This window comes from Bos mutus, chromosome 26 (genome assembly GCF_027580195.1).
Source record: "Bos mutus isolate GX-2022 chromosome 26, NWIPB_WYAK_1.1, whole genome shotgun sequence".
In the NCBI taxonomy this organism is placed as follows: Eukaryota; Metazoa; Chordata; class Mammalia; order Artiodactyla; family Bovidae; genus Bos; species Bos mutus.
In genome coordinates, this window is record NC_091642.1 from 5,546,741 (window position 1) to 5,563,064 (window position 16,324).

General features: G+C 45.4%; 1 protein-coding gene across 1 annotated transcript in view; it reads right to left on the reverse strand.

The window, feature by feature from the left end:
• Nucleotides 1–16,324, reverse strand: part of DOCK1 (dedicator of cytokinesis 1) — a 559,920-nt gene that overhangs the window by 433,684 nt on the left and 109,912 nt on the right. Inside the window, exons 20-22 of the mRNA XM_070363418.1 lie at nucleotides 10,191–10,280; nucleotides 9,759–9,859; nucleotides 5,218–5,352 (exon numbers count right to left, since the gene is read on the reverse strand). Coding sequence (XP_070219519.1) covers nucleotides 5,218–5,352; nucleotides 9,759–9,859; nucleotides 10,191–10,280 — 326 coding nt within the window. The remainder of the gene's footprint in view (nucleotides 1–5,217; nucleotides 5,353–9,758; nucleotides 9,860–10,190; nucleotides 10,281–16,324) is intronic.

Consider the following 16,324-nt stretch of genomic DNA (forward strand, 5'->3'; position numbering starts at 1 on the left):
TTTTGTCCTGAACGGCCTCAGCTCTTCACAAACACATGAACCCAGCAGAGAGACTCAGCTGGGGATCAAGCCTGGCTCCCCCAACTCCAGGAAAAAGGCTGGCACCAGGACCATGGTCTCTGCCAACACCGAGTGGCCAAGGGCCAAAACAAAGGCATTCCTAAGGCTGTCCAGACATAAAGCACTGCCGAGGCCACAGGCAAGGGTCTGTTCAGTATTCCGCTCCATTTCCATGACACAATAGGACTGAATCACCCTTGTGCAACACTTAGGGCTCAGTGGCTCAAAGTCAAAGAGAGAGTGGAGACCGGAGTCTCACAGAGTGACCCCAAAACTAACGAGGAAGAAATGTCAGGGGCCTAATTACATGGGATTTACAAAGCTGGGACTTGGGCTTCCCAGGTGGCGCAGTGGTAAAGAATCCCTGTGCCAATGCAGGAGATGCAGGTTCGATCCCTGCGTCGGGAAGATCCTCTGGAACAAGAAATGCAACCCACTCCACTATTATTACCTGGAAAATTCCACAGACAGAGGACCCTGGTGGGCTACAGTCCAGGGGGTTGCAAAGAGTTGGACACTTCTGTACCCACTGCACTGCGTTACTAACCTGAGATAAGTTAGGGATATTACGCTGGAAGGTAACAGGAATTCCTGATTAAAGGTATGAGAAAGAGTGTCAATGCCCATTCAATATATACTTCTCCTTCACTACTTTACTAAAGGAAATCTGATTTTGTTGAAAAGTGAAGTCATTCAGTCGTGTCTGACTCTTTGCGACCCCATGGGCTGGAGCCTACCAGGCTCCTCTGTCCATGGGATTCTCCAGGCAAGAGTACTGGAGTGGGTTGCCATTTCCTTCTCCAGGGGATCTTCCTGACCCAGGGATCGAACCCAGGTCTCCTGCATTGTGAGCAGACGCTTTACCATCTGAGCCACCAGCATCAATAAATTTTTTCCCATCTCCCTTGCATCTAGGATGGTCATGTGACACAGTCTGGCCAATAGGAGGGAAGCACATGACCCACTGTAGGCAGTGGGGACAATGTTCCTTAAGGAAAGTAACTGAAAGAGCTGTTGACATCCACCTTCCCTTCCCTGCAGCCTGCAGTGAGGTCTTGACACCAGGAGGAGCAGGAGCCACTTTGGGGCCATGAGACAGACAGAGATTCCTAAGGACAGTGGGGCAGAGAGATAGAAGGAGCCAAGGATGAAATAAGTAAGCAGAGACCAAGTGCACAAGCTCCAGACTCTTCCTCTGGGTTCCACGCCATGTGGGGGAAACAAGCGAACCTCATCTGTTTCTGTAACATGTAGCCAGTCATACTGCTAGCCCCGAGAAGATCAATCAAACTCAGTGCTATTTACAAGACCATGGTCCCAAGATCGCACGCCATTTGTATTTTCAGGCTGAAAGAGATTAAGGAGAAACAGAGAGAAACAATTTGCCACTGGTCCACTTGGGTGACCCCAATCTTTTCTAAGCAGCATTATTTTGTAAAAGATTATAGCATTTACAACAATAGCAGGAACACACTGACCTTGAACATACCTTTCTTTTCATTATTAATCTCTGAATGAGAAGGAAAATCAGCAGTGTGTTTGAAAAGGAGATGCCGGGCATCAATGAATCCCTGACCCAGGGCCATACTGATCACAAATTGTACATGATGAAAATTTTTTCACATAAAACATGACATAATCCACACCACCTGATTGTTCCACTCTTTCAAGTTCATCCTTTCACCTTAGTGTCGATGTTATTTTAGAGTAATCAAAGACTTAAAATTAGTGGGACACATATAAAAGCAAAATTTTGTCTGACTCTTCTGCAACCCCATGGACCGTAGCCCACCAGGCTCTACCATCCATGGAATTCTCCAGGCAAGAATACTGGAGTGGGTAGCCATTCCCTTCTCCAGGGGATCTTCCCAACCCAAGGATCAGACCTGGGTCTCCTGCATTGCAGGCAGATTCTTTACCATCTGAGCCACCAGGGAAGCCTCTAAATAAAAGCAAGACCAGATCAGATCAGTCACTCAGTCGTGTCCGACTCTTTGCGACCCCATGAATAGCAGCACGCCAGGCCTCCCTGTCCATCACCAACTCCCAGAGTTCACTCAGACTCACATCCATCGAGTCAGTGATGCCATCCAGCCATCTCATCCTCTGTCGTCCCCTTCTCCTCATGCCCCCAATCCTTCCCAGCATCAGAGTCTTTTCCAATGAGTCAACTCTTTGCATGAGGTGGCCAAAGGACTGGAGTTTCAGCTTTAGCATCATTCCTTCCAAAGAAATCCCAGGACTGATCTCCTTCAGAATGGACTGGTTGGATCTCCTTGCAGTCCAAGGGACTCTCAAGAGTCTTCTCCAACACGACACTTCAAAAGCATCAATTCTTTGGCGCTCAGCCTTCTTCACAGTCCAACTCTCACATCCATACATGACCACAGAAAAAACCATAGCCTTGACTAGATGGACCTTTGTTGGCAAAGTAATGTCTCTGCTTTTTAATATGCTATCTAGGTTGGTCATAACTTTCCTTCCAAGGAGTAAGCGTCTTTTAATTTCATGGCTGCAGTCACCATCTGCAGTGATTTTGGAGCCCAGAAAAATAAAGTCAGCCCTGTTTCCACTGTTTCCCCATCTATTTCCCATGAAGTGATGGGACCGGATGCCATGATCTTCATTTTCTGAATGTTGAGCTTTAAGCCAACTTTTTCACTCTCCACTTTCACTTTCATTAAGAGGCTTTTGAGTTCCTCTTCACTTTCTGCCATAAGGGTGGTGTCATCTGCATATCTGAGGTTATTGATATTTCTCCTGGCAATCTTGATTCCAGCTTGTGTTTCTTCCAGCCCAGCATTTCTCATGATGTACTCTGCATATAAGTAAAATAAGCAGGGTGACAATATACAGCCTTGACGAACTCCTTTTCCTATTTGGAACCAGTCTGTTGTTCCATGTCCAGTTCTAACTGTTGCTTCCTGACCTGCATACAAATTTCTCAAGAGGCAGATCAGGTGGTCTGGTATCCCCATCTCTTTCAGAATTTTCCACAGTTTATTGTGATCCACACAGTCAAAGGCTTTGGCATAGTCAATAAAGCAGAAATAGATGCTTTTCTGGAACTCTCTTGCTTTTTCCATGATCCAGCAGATGTTGGAAATTTGATCTCTGGTTCCTCTGCCTTTTCTAAAACCGTGAAGTTCATGGTTCACATACTGCTGAAGCCTGGCTTGGAGAATTTTGAGCATTACTTTACTAGCGTGTGAGATGAGTGCAATTGTGTGGTAGTTTGAGCATTCTTTGGCATTGCCTTTCTTTGGGATTGGAATGAAAACTGATCTTTTCCAATCCTGTAGCCACTGCTGAGTTTTCCAAATTTGCTGGCATATTGAGTGCAGCACTTTCACAGCATCATCTTTTAGGATTTGGAATAGCTCAACTGGAATTCCATCATCTCCACTAGCTTTGTTCGTAGTGATGCTTTCTAAGGCCCACTTGACTTCACATTCCAGGATGTCTGGCTCTAGGTCAGTGATCACACCATCGTGATTATCTAGGTCGTGAAGATCTTTTTTGTACAGTTCTTCTGTGTATTCTTGCCATCTCTTCTTAATATCTTCTGCTTCTGTTAGGTCTCTACCATGGGCTTCCAAAAAGTTCCTTTTTGTAGAAGCAATTTTACTGAAAAATATGATAAAATACAGAGAAAAAAAAACACCCTACTTTCTTAGTCATCTTTCACACCTTGACAGTGAGAAAATCATCAACAGGTTTCACCCTGACAAAAACAGAAAGCTTAGTGACCCTCATCAAGATTCACACCTATCCATGATAAGCAAAGTAAAAGAGTGTATTCTTCAGTCAAGGAGCAGAGCATGACGGCCTCAAAGCACGGGTCTGAACTCACAGGACCTGTAGAGTGACCACAACACAGGCCATCCTTGTCCAGTAACACAGGGGCTGTGGCCACTGATCAGTGGAGGGCACCACCCCGTTTGTGACTCTTACAGCTCTACACACAGTCTCCTGCTCCTCTGGCTTACGTGCCCCACAGGGTACACAAGACTGATTCGTGAATACCTCCCCTCTCTCCCTGGCTGTTCTGGAAAGCCAACTTCAGGCCAACAAAATGAAGAGTCAATAAGGAGGTACCGACTTGGGTCCACACTCCCTCAATTCCCCATATTCACTGATACGTTTCAAGAGGGCTGTGCTTTTAAAGGTGACATGTACTCTGTGAATCAGAGGGACACTGATTCTTAAACTCCGTCTCTGTGTTTCGGACTCACACAAGAACATCACCCTCCCATAACTGACAAGGAGCAGCATCACCCACTGTAGGGCACCCTAAGCAGGAGCCTCCGCAAACAGCAGCAGCGGGAGTCGGCTTCAACGCCCCAGCGTCCCATCTACCCCTGCTTCTCCTCTCTGCATTCAGAGCTAAACGTTGTGGACCGACTGAAACCTCATTTATTTTAGCCCCATTCTTTCATCTATAGATATCTAGGAAAAAACACTAATGTTCTCTATAAAATGATGAAGTCATTATTTTAAAGTGGATCGGAAATACCCCAATCCACTTTAAAGTTTGAAAACAACTCATAAATTTGCCCAGATAATCCATGAAACACATCCCTAAGTTAAAACACTGAATGTCCATGCACAAGGCCATTTCGTGTATAGGAACCTCTCTCTAGAAACAAAACATGATTCTAGTTGAAGGAAAGAGGGCGGAAGCCCCACCATCTTCCCAGGTGAGTTAATTTACCTTGCTGTTTATTATTGTTGATGTGGCTTGTTTTAATTTTGTGTGTTCTTCAAGGGGTTTTTTTCCTCTGTAAAATAACACTGAAAAGAACTGTAGAACTCTGGGTGTTCAGTCTGTACTGTGTCGGACAAAATGCCAGTGCTTTCAGGAGACAATGTTTGACTCACAGGCATACAGTTCAGACTCAGGGCTCAAGACTCAAACTCAGAGAGCTTGCCTTTTACTCCACTGGGGAGCAGTTAGGGTGAGCGTGGACAGCTCCAGCCCAGAATTGCTGTCTGTTAACTGCCATGTTCTGCTAGACCGCAGGGAAAGGAAAGGGAGGAGGAGAGAGAGGCAAAGAAGAACGAGGCAGGGGAAGGGAGAAGACGCAGGAAGGAAGGAAGGAAGGAAGAAAAGGGTCTCCTCCCAGCCCTCTGGAGAGCTGGCACGGGGACACGCACTGGTTGAACAGGATCCGGGAACGCACGATGAACTTGAAGATGTACTCTAAAGCCTTCATGGCTTTATACAGCTGGTCGCTTATTCCCGGCTTCTCGGCATTGTCCACATAGTTCCGCAAAACTTTCGTCAGCTTCCTGTTTGGAACGGAAACACACATCAACAAATTCAGACGACTACAGTATCTCATTTCTTAACTGGGGCAGAAATATACAAGTGGATATTTGGGTTCTTTTTAGCTGGGTTCACAAATTATCAGTATGTGCATATTTGTGAAATGTATTCGAAACAGATTAAAAGTGACCTATAAAACAACTCTCAGAGGAGTGAGATCTGAGCATTTAACAAGCATTTTCTAAGTTTTAGATGTCCTCCTAAGCATTTAAGAGTATTATATAATTTATTCTCCACAGCAACACTGTATGACAAGTGTTCAGTTTTACCCCTAATTTGCAGATGGAGAAGCCCAGGACTCGGTGGGTGATCTAGCATTCCAATGCTCAACAACAAAATCAAAAGGGTTTTCTTTACAGACATATCTGTTTTCATAATGCTCTTTTTTTTCAATTGAGTGCTATTTTCAAATGATAGAGGCAGTAAGGGTAATAATCAGTTTTTAATTCTGTCCAAATGTCTACATTTTCTACCTCTATGCATGTACGCTCAGTCATGTCTGACTCTTCATGACCCCATGGACAGTAGTATGCCAGGCTCCTCTGTCCATGGGATTTCCCAGGCAAGAATACTGGAGTGGATTGCCATTTCCTCCTACAGGTGATCTTCCCAACCCAGAGACTGAACTCACATCTCCTGCATTGGCAGACAGGTTCTCTACCACGGAGCCAACTACTGGCCCATAAACTAATAATCTTCAAGTCAAGCCTTTTAAATCATAAAGGAATAATTAAATAACTTCAGTGTATTTTCAGCTTGTGGTGCATTTGGCTACACTGTAACTTCAAAAACTAGCAACATATGTAAAACTTGTATGACAACAACCAACAAAATTACCCCCAAACCAAACGTCTCCACCCCCTAACTTTTTCGGTAATCAACAAGAATTCCTTCTGGCTTTTAAATATTCATAAAAAACAACAAAATCCTGCCAAGGTACTGACAGCTCTTCTCGTTAAGTTAGGAGCCAGTGTGCACCAGCTTGTTATTTGAGATTAGTACAAGTCACTCATAAGAGCAACTGAAACTTGGCTCGTGGATGACCTCGGAAGAACCTAAGAGAAACGATTTTACTGATAAATCACAATAAAAAGGCTGTGGGGCGACTGAGTGGATGTGAAATCATTTCTAACACTGATCAAGATGAAGAACTCAAGAAACCTCACAATGCTGTCACAGGAGCCTTCCTGGCAGTGTGTCCTGAAGAAGTGAGGCCAGAAAGATCCCCTCCCGTTAGGTTCCCCTGGTCCCGACCTTGGGAAGGTATCTACCCTTACAAGTCTTGTGATGGTTCTCGAGGCCTGGCAGAGCCTCTCAAGTCCTGGCATAAAAGCTGTTTCACCCAGTTTAACAACATACTTTCCCAAACTGACAGCCCCACACACCCTGTTCTCTTAAACCCTACTGATAGCCCAAGAAATATACATTTCATCTGGAGAAGGGAATGACTACCCACTCCAGTATTCTCGCCCAGAGAATCCCATGGATAAGAGGAGCCTGGTGGGCTACAGTCCATGGGGTCGCAAAGAGTCAGACATGACTGACCGACTGACGCTTTCACTTTTCACATTCATTCCATAGAAACAGATTTTGGAAATCCTTCCAAAAGTTCAGTCAAAGGAAAGAACAAAAAGAAGGAAAGCATGGCCCAGAATCAGAAAATAAATCAGGAAGTCACAGGACCCGAATCCACACCCGTCACACCACTTGTAACTATAGAAAGACCAAACTGCTCGGCCCCAGGTGAGAGGACCAGACCAATGGGGCATCGGTTCAGTGAGGAGGAGGCCCGAACCAGCTCCGGGAAAGGCAGGTCTGTGCACAGAAGGAGCACGTCCTGCTGGTTTTGGGGAAGAACCGTCCCAAAGGCTGACGCCTCCCTCCCTCCTGGCTTGGACCAGCCCCGGTCACTCTGCCCCGTGAACCACCCATACAGCAAGCACCTGCTCTGTGACTTAGAAAGCTAAGAAGTAACACCCATTGCCTCTAGTCTTCGTTAATTTCTTCTCAGAGTTGTTTGCAAAGAAAGGCTCCAGATCTCAACATTTATCAAAGGAAAGAGGTAAAGAAACTGCCTGGATGGGAATCTAATCTAAGCCTCCGCCCACCTCCCCCCCAAGCAGGGGAGGGGAGAGACTGTTTGTGATGATGCTTGGTACTAGAATGTCCCCTGGGCTGGAGAACGCTGCAAACACTTCATTAGGGCAGAGGCAGCCTTCCTGATTGCGTTAGAACTGCGTGAACCTCAATTATCTCCTCTGGCATTTCAAGGCGAAATGCTCAGATTCCAACGGCTGAAGAACCACTTGGGGTTGCTGGTTAGTCAAAACAAGATAAGAACACTTATTTTCCGAAATTAAAAATTTTTCTGCAGATGACAGACTGGACGAGAGGATACGGATTCTTGGCTCCATCCTGTTGTAACTTAACAGTAAGATGGTACTTTCTGTGTCTTCCATGGACTAACCTGCCCAATGCTCCCCAGGTATGCTTCCCTCTTTGAGAATAAGGGCAAGGGGACGCCAGAAAGAGGACCTGGCCTGCAGCACGGTGACCTTGCCACTGTTCTGACTTTCTAAAATGAAAGTAAAAACTCTAATCTGAGAACAGTTGTTGGGCCCAGTTTCAGTAAAGGAGGATGGTGGCGGTGACACAGCAGGAGGTCACATGGGACCCAGAGCAGCATTCAGGCCCCCCCCCGAACCCTGCACTGACTCCTTTTGGTTGCTATAGCGAGATGGTGCCACCCGACCAGCAGTCTGCAGGTCTGAAGTGCGGGCCAACTGGGCTTCTCCACAGAGAGAACTGAAGGTCTTAAACAAAGGTTGATTAGCCAGCAAGCAGCAAGCTTGTCACAGCTTGCCCTGTGTGCCTGAGGACACCCCTGCTTCCTGGCCACGTGGGGCTCCACCAGCAGCCCTACAATAAACAAGCACTACTGAAGATACAGAAGAGTCCGAGACCCAGGGACAGGCCCGCTGACCTTGAGTTCCTGCAGCCAGGGACAACAGGTTCTGACCTAAGTAGGGGCAAGACACAGATGGGAACTTCGATTCAAGTTCCTGGCCCTAAAAGGGAATCATTTCTAAGGAATCTAAGTGAAATGTTCTTTAAAATATTAAACCTTTCTTTTTCACTGCAGCTAACACAGAAAACAGTCTGAATCAGTGCCAATAAATCCCACTGTGAGAGAACGAGGAACTCGCCCTAATAATTCTAATAATAATGGAATATAACTACTGCTTGGTGCTAAGTGCCACGGATTATTCCAAACACTTGACACGTTAAGAACTTATTAAAATTCTCAAGAAAACCTACAACCGTGCTGTTGTGCAGATAAGAAGGCTGAAGCTCAGAGACGCGAAGCAACCTAAGTTTGCAAGTGACCGTGGTAACACAAGCCGTGGCAGCAAGTCCCAGGGCTGTGGCCTTGACACCAGGCTCCACACCTTCCCCTGGGAGCCCGACTCCCAGGGACCCAAGACGGGGCCAGGTAGGGAGCAGCTAGGTGAGTGCAGAACAGCTGGGTGGGGAGTCAGAATCCTAGTTAGTCAGAGCTGAAGCTTCTGGAACAGAGGAGAGGAACTCTTTAAAGAGCAAAAAGAATCTGAAAAGGAATATATGTATATATTATACACACACACATAACTGAATCACTCTGCTGTAAACCTGAAACTAACACCACCTTTCAAATCAATGCCACTTCAATAAAAACAACTATGTAAAGAAAAAAATTTTTAAAAGAAAGAAATGTAGGAGTATTAAAAGCCAATATCCAGATGAAGTTTAAAAATAATTGCCAAACCTGCAGATGTTTTATCTGAACAACATTAACATTCTGCCTCTTTAAACATCACTAAACCACTTTAAAAGAAAAAAAAAATTATTTTATCCAGCTTGATCCAGCAGAGCAAAAATAAACAAATCACCTGCAACCTTAAAAAATAAAGAGTGAAGAAATAGATTGAAAAGTATAAGACTGAATTTTATTAATATTCACACTAAATAACCAATAATCTCAAGACAAGACCACATCCATTCATTCATTCATCAAATGGCTGTGAGGAAGCTGCAGTGTGGCAAGCACTCTGTATCCATATATCCATTTCATCAAACATAGAGGGAACAACTCAAAGACAAAAGAAAGGTGTAGAGAAGAACAAGAATTTATTCCAGAATCCTATAATGCATCCCCTATCTTTTCCAAGATTTTTAGGTCTGTTAAGAGGAAAACAGTAATAAAAATGATTCCAGGAAACTCACCATTGGGGAAGGGAAATGTAGAACCATAGGCAAAAGTACACGGAAAAGAGTCTTAACAAAGATACAAAAAGAAGAACTGGTTTTAAAACAACAAAAAACAACTTACGTGTAGGCTAAGGTTGCACTAAAGTGTTTCTTAATGTAGGTTTCCAAAACAGGATTAAAATGCTGAAATTTTCTATCAGCAATTAGTCCAATGATAAATACCTGTTAAATTAATATTTTCATTAGCAAAAGAGATGCAAACCATTTTGGAATCTTTAGCTGAATCACCTGCACCTCTGTGCGAGTCACCTGGGCACTAACATTTTCAGACACAGGCTGGCCAGCCAGTTTCTCTCTTCTTCCGCTGACAATTACATCCAAAACTACAGCACTACATTACAAGAAACTTTCTACCTCTCAATTCATTTGCTTTGATTGGGCTTACAACTGAAAACGTTTTCAAGGTTACTGTGACGGCTCCCGCCCCAGCTTCAAAGGTTGCAACATGAAAGCCCCGTAATTTCTAAGCAGATGCAAAGTCAAGGTCCCTTACCAGAGCATCAAACACTAACGTATCAAAGGTCTCGCTCTCCGAGTTCTCCATCATGATGTTGAAGAGGGCATCCAAGGTGTCCTGGAGGAACTGGAGGGACACAAAAAGTCAACAGGCGATACCAACTCTCCAACTCTCCCCAGCCGATCACCTTTGGCAGAACTCCCAACACCCAGCTTTCCCGAACAGCACCTACTGATTCTTCACGGCCACGACACACATGTGACAAAAATCTGAGATGAGTGAATTCAGAACAAAGACAAGCCACCCTAAGTTAAGTGGAGGATGTGCAGCAAGGAAATGCACAGAGCTCATCCCCCACCCCCCATGGGACCTCTCCAACCCTTCTCCTGGTTTTCACCAAGACCAGGAGTTCAACAGCAACCCCAGGAAGACTGAATCTGACTTATCCTGTTCACCCTGGGTGGGACCTGAGCTAGCGAGTGGGCAGTTCCACAAAGGGAGAAATTCTAGTTTAATAAAGGATCTTCTGTAAATACAGGTGCTATGTGATTCTGAAACTGGGGTACAGAGCAGGGGCCAGGAAGTGCTTAATTTATGTAACAGTAATTTAGAAATCCTATTATAGCCTACTATGTCACCAAATAAATATTACAGCATAGAATGACAAAATACTAGGAATATAATTTTGAAAAAATTAGGAGACTTCAAAGTTATGTCACACTAGAAATTATCTTTGAGTCCTTCCCCTGTTCTCCCTAGAAAGAAGTATAAGATGAACTAAAGACTGCATTGGAAGTAATGAGTTCCCTGTGGGTGGGGTAGGGCAAAATGCCATACGGTGGACTAGTGACCATGCAAGGGAATGAAGTATGTGTATGTTCATGGTGAAGTCACTATGGATCTGCACACTGAAACCAGGGTGAGCTATCACTTCATCCAGAGCGTGGTGACTATCATCAAACAGATGGACAACAGTTAGGCATGAGAAAGGCAGAGAGAAACCGGAGCCCTGATATATATACTGGTAGAAATGTAGAATGAGGCAATGGCTTTGGAAAACCAACTGACAATCCATCAAAGAGTTAAATGTAGATTTACCATGCAACTCAATAATCTCATTCCTGGGTATGAAACCAAAAGAATGGAAAACGTGTATCTACACAAAAATGTGGGCACATATTCAGAGGAGCTTTATTCACCATGGTCAAAACGCAGAAACAACCCAACGTCCATCACCTAATGAATGGAATGCTTGCATGCTAAGTCACCTCAGTTGGGTCTGACTCTTTGCAACCCCATGAACTGCAGCCTGCCAGGCTCGCTATCCACGGGATCCTCCAGGCAAGAGTACTGGAGTGGGTAGCCATTTCCTCCTCCAGGGGATCTTTCTGACCCAAGGATTGAACCCTTGTATCTTATGTCACCTGCACTGGCAGGCAGGTTCTTTACCACGAGCACCACCTGGGAAAGCCCATAAACTGTGGCATATCCATACAGTGCAGTATTTATTATTTAAACAGAAAAAGGAATGAAGTTCTGATACATGCCACCACCTGCCTGGAAAGCGTTGTACTCAGGAAAAGAAGTTAATAAGAAAAGATGTTATATATTGTCACTCGATTTACATAAAGTAGCTGGAATAGTCAAGTCTATGAAGACAGCTGGTGGCAGGCAGAGTGGAGTGATGGCCAACAGGTACAGGGTTTCTTTTTCTGGTGATGGAAATGTTCTGAAATAAGATCGTTCAGGTAGTTGCACAACTTTGTGGATATACTGAAAAACCAGTGAACTGTATGAATTAAAAGGGTGTTTTCTGGTATGTGAACTATGTCTCGATCACGTGGTTATTAAGAACACAAGGAGTAAGTGAGACAGCCCCACAGCTAGGACAGAGGAGTGGCTGTGTGAGATCCCTGGACCAGGTCTTCCTCGGCTGCTCGGCCCACACACAGAACTCCAGGGCCTCTCATGTCCCCAGAGGATCTCGAGACTGAGAAACCAAAGACCTGCCCTCCCACCAGAGCTCACCCCTTAGCTCCCCAAGCTGTGGAAGCTTGCACATTCAGGGTCCCACAGCTCTTCCCTGGTGGCTCAGATGGTAAAGAACCCGCCTGCAGTGCAGAAGACCCGGGATGGCTCCCTGGGTCCGGAAGATCCCTTGGAGAAAGGAATGGCTACCCACTCCAGTATCCTTGCCCGGAGAAGTCCATGGACAGAGGAGCCTAGCGGGCTGCAGTCTATGGGGCTGCAGAGTCAGACATGACTGAACAACTAACAAAGCTCTTCTTCCCAAGAGACAACAAGCTCCCAGACCTAGCAAGCAATCCGAGACCCATCAGGCATAAAATCCTCGTTCTGTCCCACTGTGCCTCTGACCCCCTATTCCGTGCCAGGACGTGTCACACAGAAATGGGCAGGGAAATGAGACCAGCCGGACCAGGAGGCATTCTGGCCTAGACATCCGTGGTTCTGTCAACTCCGTAATTATGTAATCCTGCACCACCTTCATTACTTTTGTATCATTTCCCATCATTTTCAGATTGTAAATGCTTTGCAAAGGTCAAAACTTGATGCCATCTGCTAAAAGCCCAATGTTCCTGCCAAGAGACTCACCAGGTGCCAAGCCCTGGCTTGGCACAGTTCGAGGAAATAGGTCCACCCGCCCCACCCAGATGAATGGCACAGAAACAGGGGCTGGGGCCTGGATCGCTGCAGCACTGCAGGGACAGGAGTGTCCTGAGGGTGGGCCCCACCCAAGGCCTGAAAGGGCTGCTTTTGACTCCCACTCTCTCCAAGACCATCCACTAGAAACCACGATCGCCATTTTCATAGGAACAAATATTTTCTTCAAGCAATGTCACTTTTTCCAAATGACCAAATACTTTCAACAGTCTATCAGGCAATGTCATCTTTCCAGTAAAAGTTACAAATACACAGGGACTTCTCCGGTGGTCCAGTGGTTAAGACCTCATCTTCCAGTACAAATGGGTACAGGTTCAATCCCTGATCAGGGAGCTTAGGTCACATACGCCTTGAGGCCAAAAAACCAAAAGACAAAACAGAAGCAATAGTATAATAAAGTTGATAAAGACTCTAAAAAATGTTGCTGTTGTTCAGTTGCTAAGCTGTGTCCAGCTCTGCGACCACATGGACTACAGCACACCAGTCTTCCCAGTCCTCCACTATCTCCCAGAGTTTGCACGAATTCATGGCCATTGAATCCATGATGCCATCTAATCATCTCATCCTCTGCCACTCCCTTCTCCTCTTGCCCTCAATCTTTCCCAGCATCAGAGTCTTGTCCAGTGAGTTGATTCTCTGCATCAGGTGGCCAAAGTATTGGAGCTTCAGCTTTAGCATCAGTCTTTCCAATGAATATTCAGAGTTGATTTCCTTTAGGATTGACTGCTTTGATCTCCTTGCTGTCCAAGGGACTCTCAAGTGTCTCCTCCAGCGCCCCAATTCAAAAAAACCGATTGCGTGGCGCTCAGGCTTCTTGACGGCCCAGCTCTCACATCCGTCCGTGACCGCTGGAAGAATCATAGCTTCGACTACGTGGACCTTTGTTGGCAAAGCGACGCCTCTGCTTTCTAACACGCTGTCTAGATTTGTCATAGCTTTTCTTCCAAGGAGCAAGTGCCTTTTAATTTCGTGGCTGCAGTTACTGTCCTCATTGATTTTGGAGCCCAAGAAAAGAAAATTTGTCACTGCTTCCACTTTCTCCCATTCTACTTGCCATGAAGTGATGGGACTGAATGCCATGGTCTTAGTTTTTCTAATGTTGAGTTTCAAGCCAGCTTTTTCACTCTCCTCTTTCACCCTCATCAAGAGGTTCTTTAATTCCTCTAAAGAGTTCCTAAAAAAACGGTACACATCCAAAAAAAAAAAAAAATCTTAAGAACAAAGTTACAAATACACAAAAGGGGAGTCTTAAATAAGTGGAATAAGATGCACAGCCTATAAATGTTCTTCCATATAATGGAAAGCAGCCCCCCATGCAGGCTGGGACCCTGTGTGGTCCTCAGATGAGTCCGTTCTCCACTCTAGGCCTAAGGGTATTTAAGACATGCTGGTGACTGGAAAGAATAAACCTTCCAGGTAAGGGCCAGACCGGTCCTCCAGGCCTGGGCAGTTCCTGGACACAGGAAGGGTCACGAGAGAGGTGAAAAATCACCTCCAGGGATGAACAATAGGAGATGATAATAGATCAGCTAAAAGGAACAGAGGAAGGCAATAAAACCAGATGGCTCTAGATTTTCCCTGGTCAGTGTAACAAAAGTTCAACAGAAATACAAGTAATCCCTGATGTGATACAGGGGCCGCAAAATGAAAGAGGACACAATTTCATTAACTGCGGGCCTTTTAAAGAAGTGCTGTGAAGTTATTCAGCCAGTTTTCATCTGAATTAGGGAATTCATAGAACCCTGGGAAGTTTAAAATACAATTAACATTGTCCAAGCCCAGAGAAGAAGACAAGGGCCGGGAAAAGATGATTAAACTTTGAAGATTAGCAAGGATATGTTTGAATGGTTATACAATGAATTCAGGAGAGCGACGCCACCGAATTAATTTATACTGAAGCTAACCACACTGCTGTTTAATTGAGACCATTTGAAGTAATTAATTTTTAGAGAGATAAGGTTGTCTCCCTCCGCAAGCATCTCACGGAGGGTACAGGACGAGGCAGCAGCACAGACGTGGCAGCAGGGAGCCTGCTCAGGGGGGCCAGCCTGCTGCCACCAGCCCGGGTGGAGCCCAGTGGCCACAGACAGGCACTCAAAAGTGCCAATAAGGACCAAACTTGAGCATTCCAAGGGACCTCCGATCACACCAGTCTGACTGTCCGATCTCAGGTGAAGATTCAGGAGGGCAGCCAGCATTGCTCCAGAGCTTGCGCTGTGAGAGGCTAAGAAATAAACCAAGGCTGCAGAGGGGGAAAGCAGCTAAGACTGAAGACTGCGACTTCACGGACACACCATGCAGTTCTCCACATCGACGACAGGGCTTCTGCGTGAGTTGAGAGCCAGGACGGCAGGACAGTGATGACCATAAATCGTGACACTCTTGGACCGCCTCCCAGGGCCAGAACCTTACGCAGCCTCCACAAGGTCATCTGAACACGGCACTCTGGTCCTGTCCATTTTACAGCAGGGAAAGTGCGTGTGTTAGTAGCTTAGTCGTGTCCGACTCTGTGACCCCATGGACTGTAGTCTGCCAGGCTCCTCCTCTATCCATAGAATTCTCCAGGCAAGAATACTAGAGTGGGTGGCCATTCCCTTCTCCAGGGGATCCTCCCAGCCCAGGGATTGAACCCAGGTCTCCTGCATTGCAGGCAGATTATTTACTGTCTGAGCCACCAGGGAAGCCCAGCAAAGACACAGGCTATGGCAGGGAAAGCAAGGCTTAAACGAAGTTATTCAAACTACGGTAGCCCCACAGTGAGAACCCAGAGTCCTAGACTCAGTTGATTCCAAAGACCATTTCCCTCACAGTGAAGCCAGGCCACCCTCCCCGACCAGGGTCCAAGGAGGACTGTCCTCCTAGAGGCATGCGTCAACATCCCAAAGATACTAGTGGTTTAAGGGGTCAGAGCCAGAGCCCCACACGGGCAGACCGCGTTTCATCGCACTCGGCAGGCATGCTGGTTTTTACCACCCCAAGGTTTGTGACAACCCTGGATCCAGCAAGTTTATCGGCCCCATTTTTCCAACAGCACTCGCTCACTCGGTGTCTCTGGGTCACGTTTTGATAATTTTCACGTTATTTCCAGCTTCTTCATTGCTATATTTGTGGTGGTGATGTGATCAGCGATCTCTGATATGACTACTGCAAAAGGGTTATCAACCACTGAAGATTAGGGTGACAGCATTTCTCTCAACAAGGTATTTTTAATTAAGGTATGGACATGATTTTTTTTAATTTTGGAAGGTTTATTGGGGGGGGTGTTTTTATGGAAGTATAGTTTATTTACAATGTGTTCGTTTCAGGTGTACAGCACAGTGGTTCAGTCATACATATATATCCATGTACATATAAACACACATATATGTTATATATGTATTATATATTGTACATAATACATTATATAATATATTATATATTATAGTTTTTAAAATTCTTTTCCATTACAGGTTTTTATAAAATAATGAGCTTAGTCCCCTGTGCTGTAC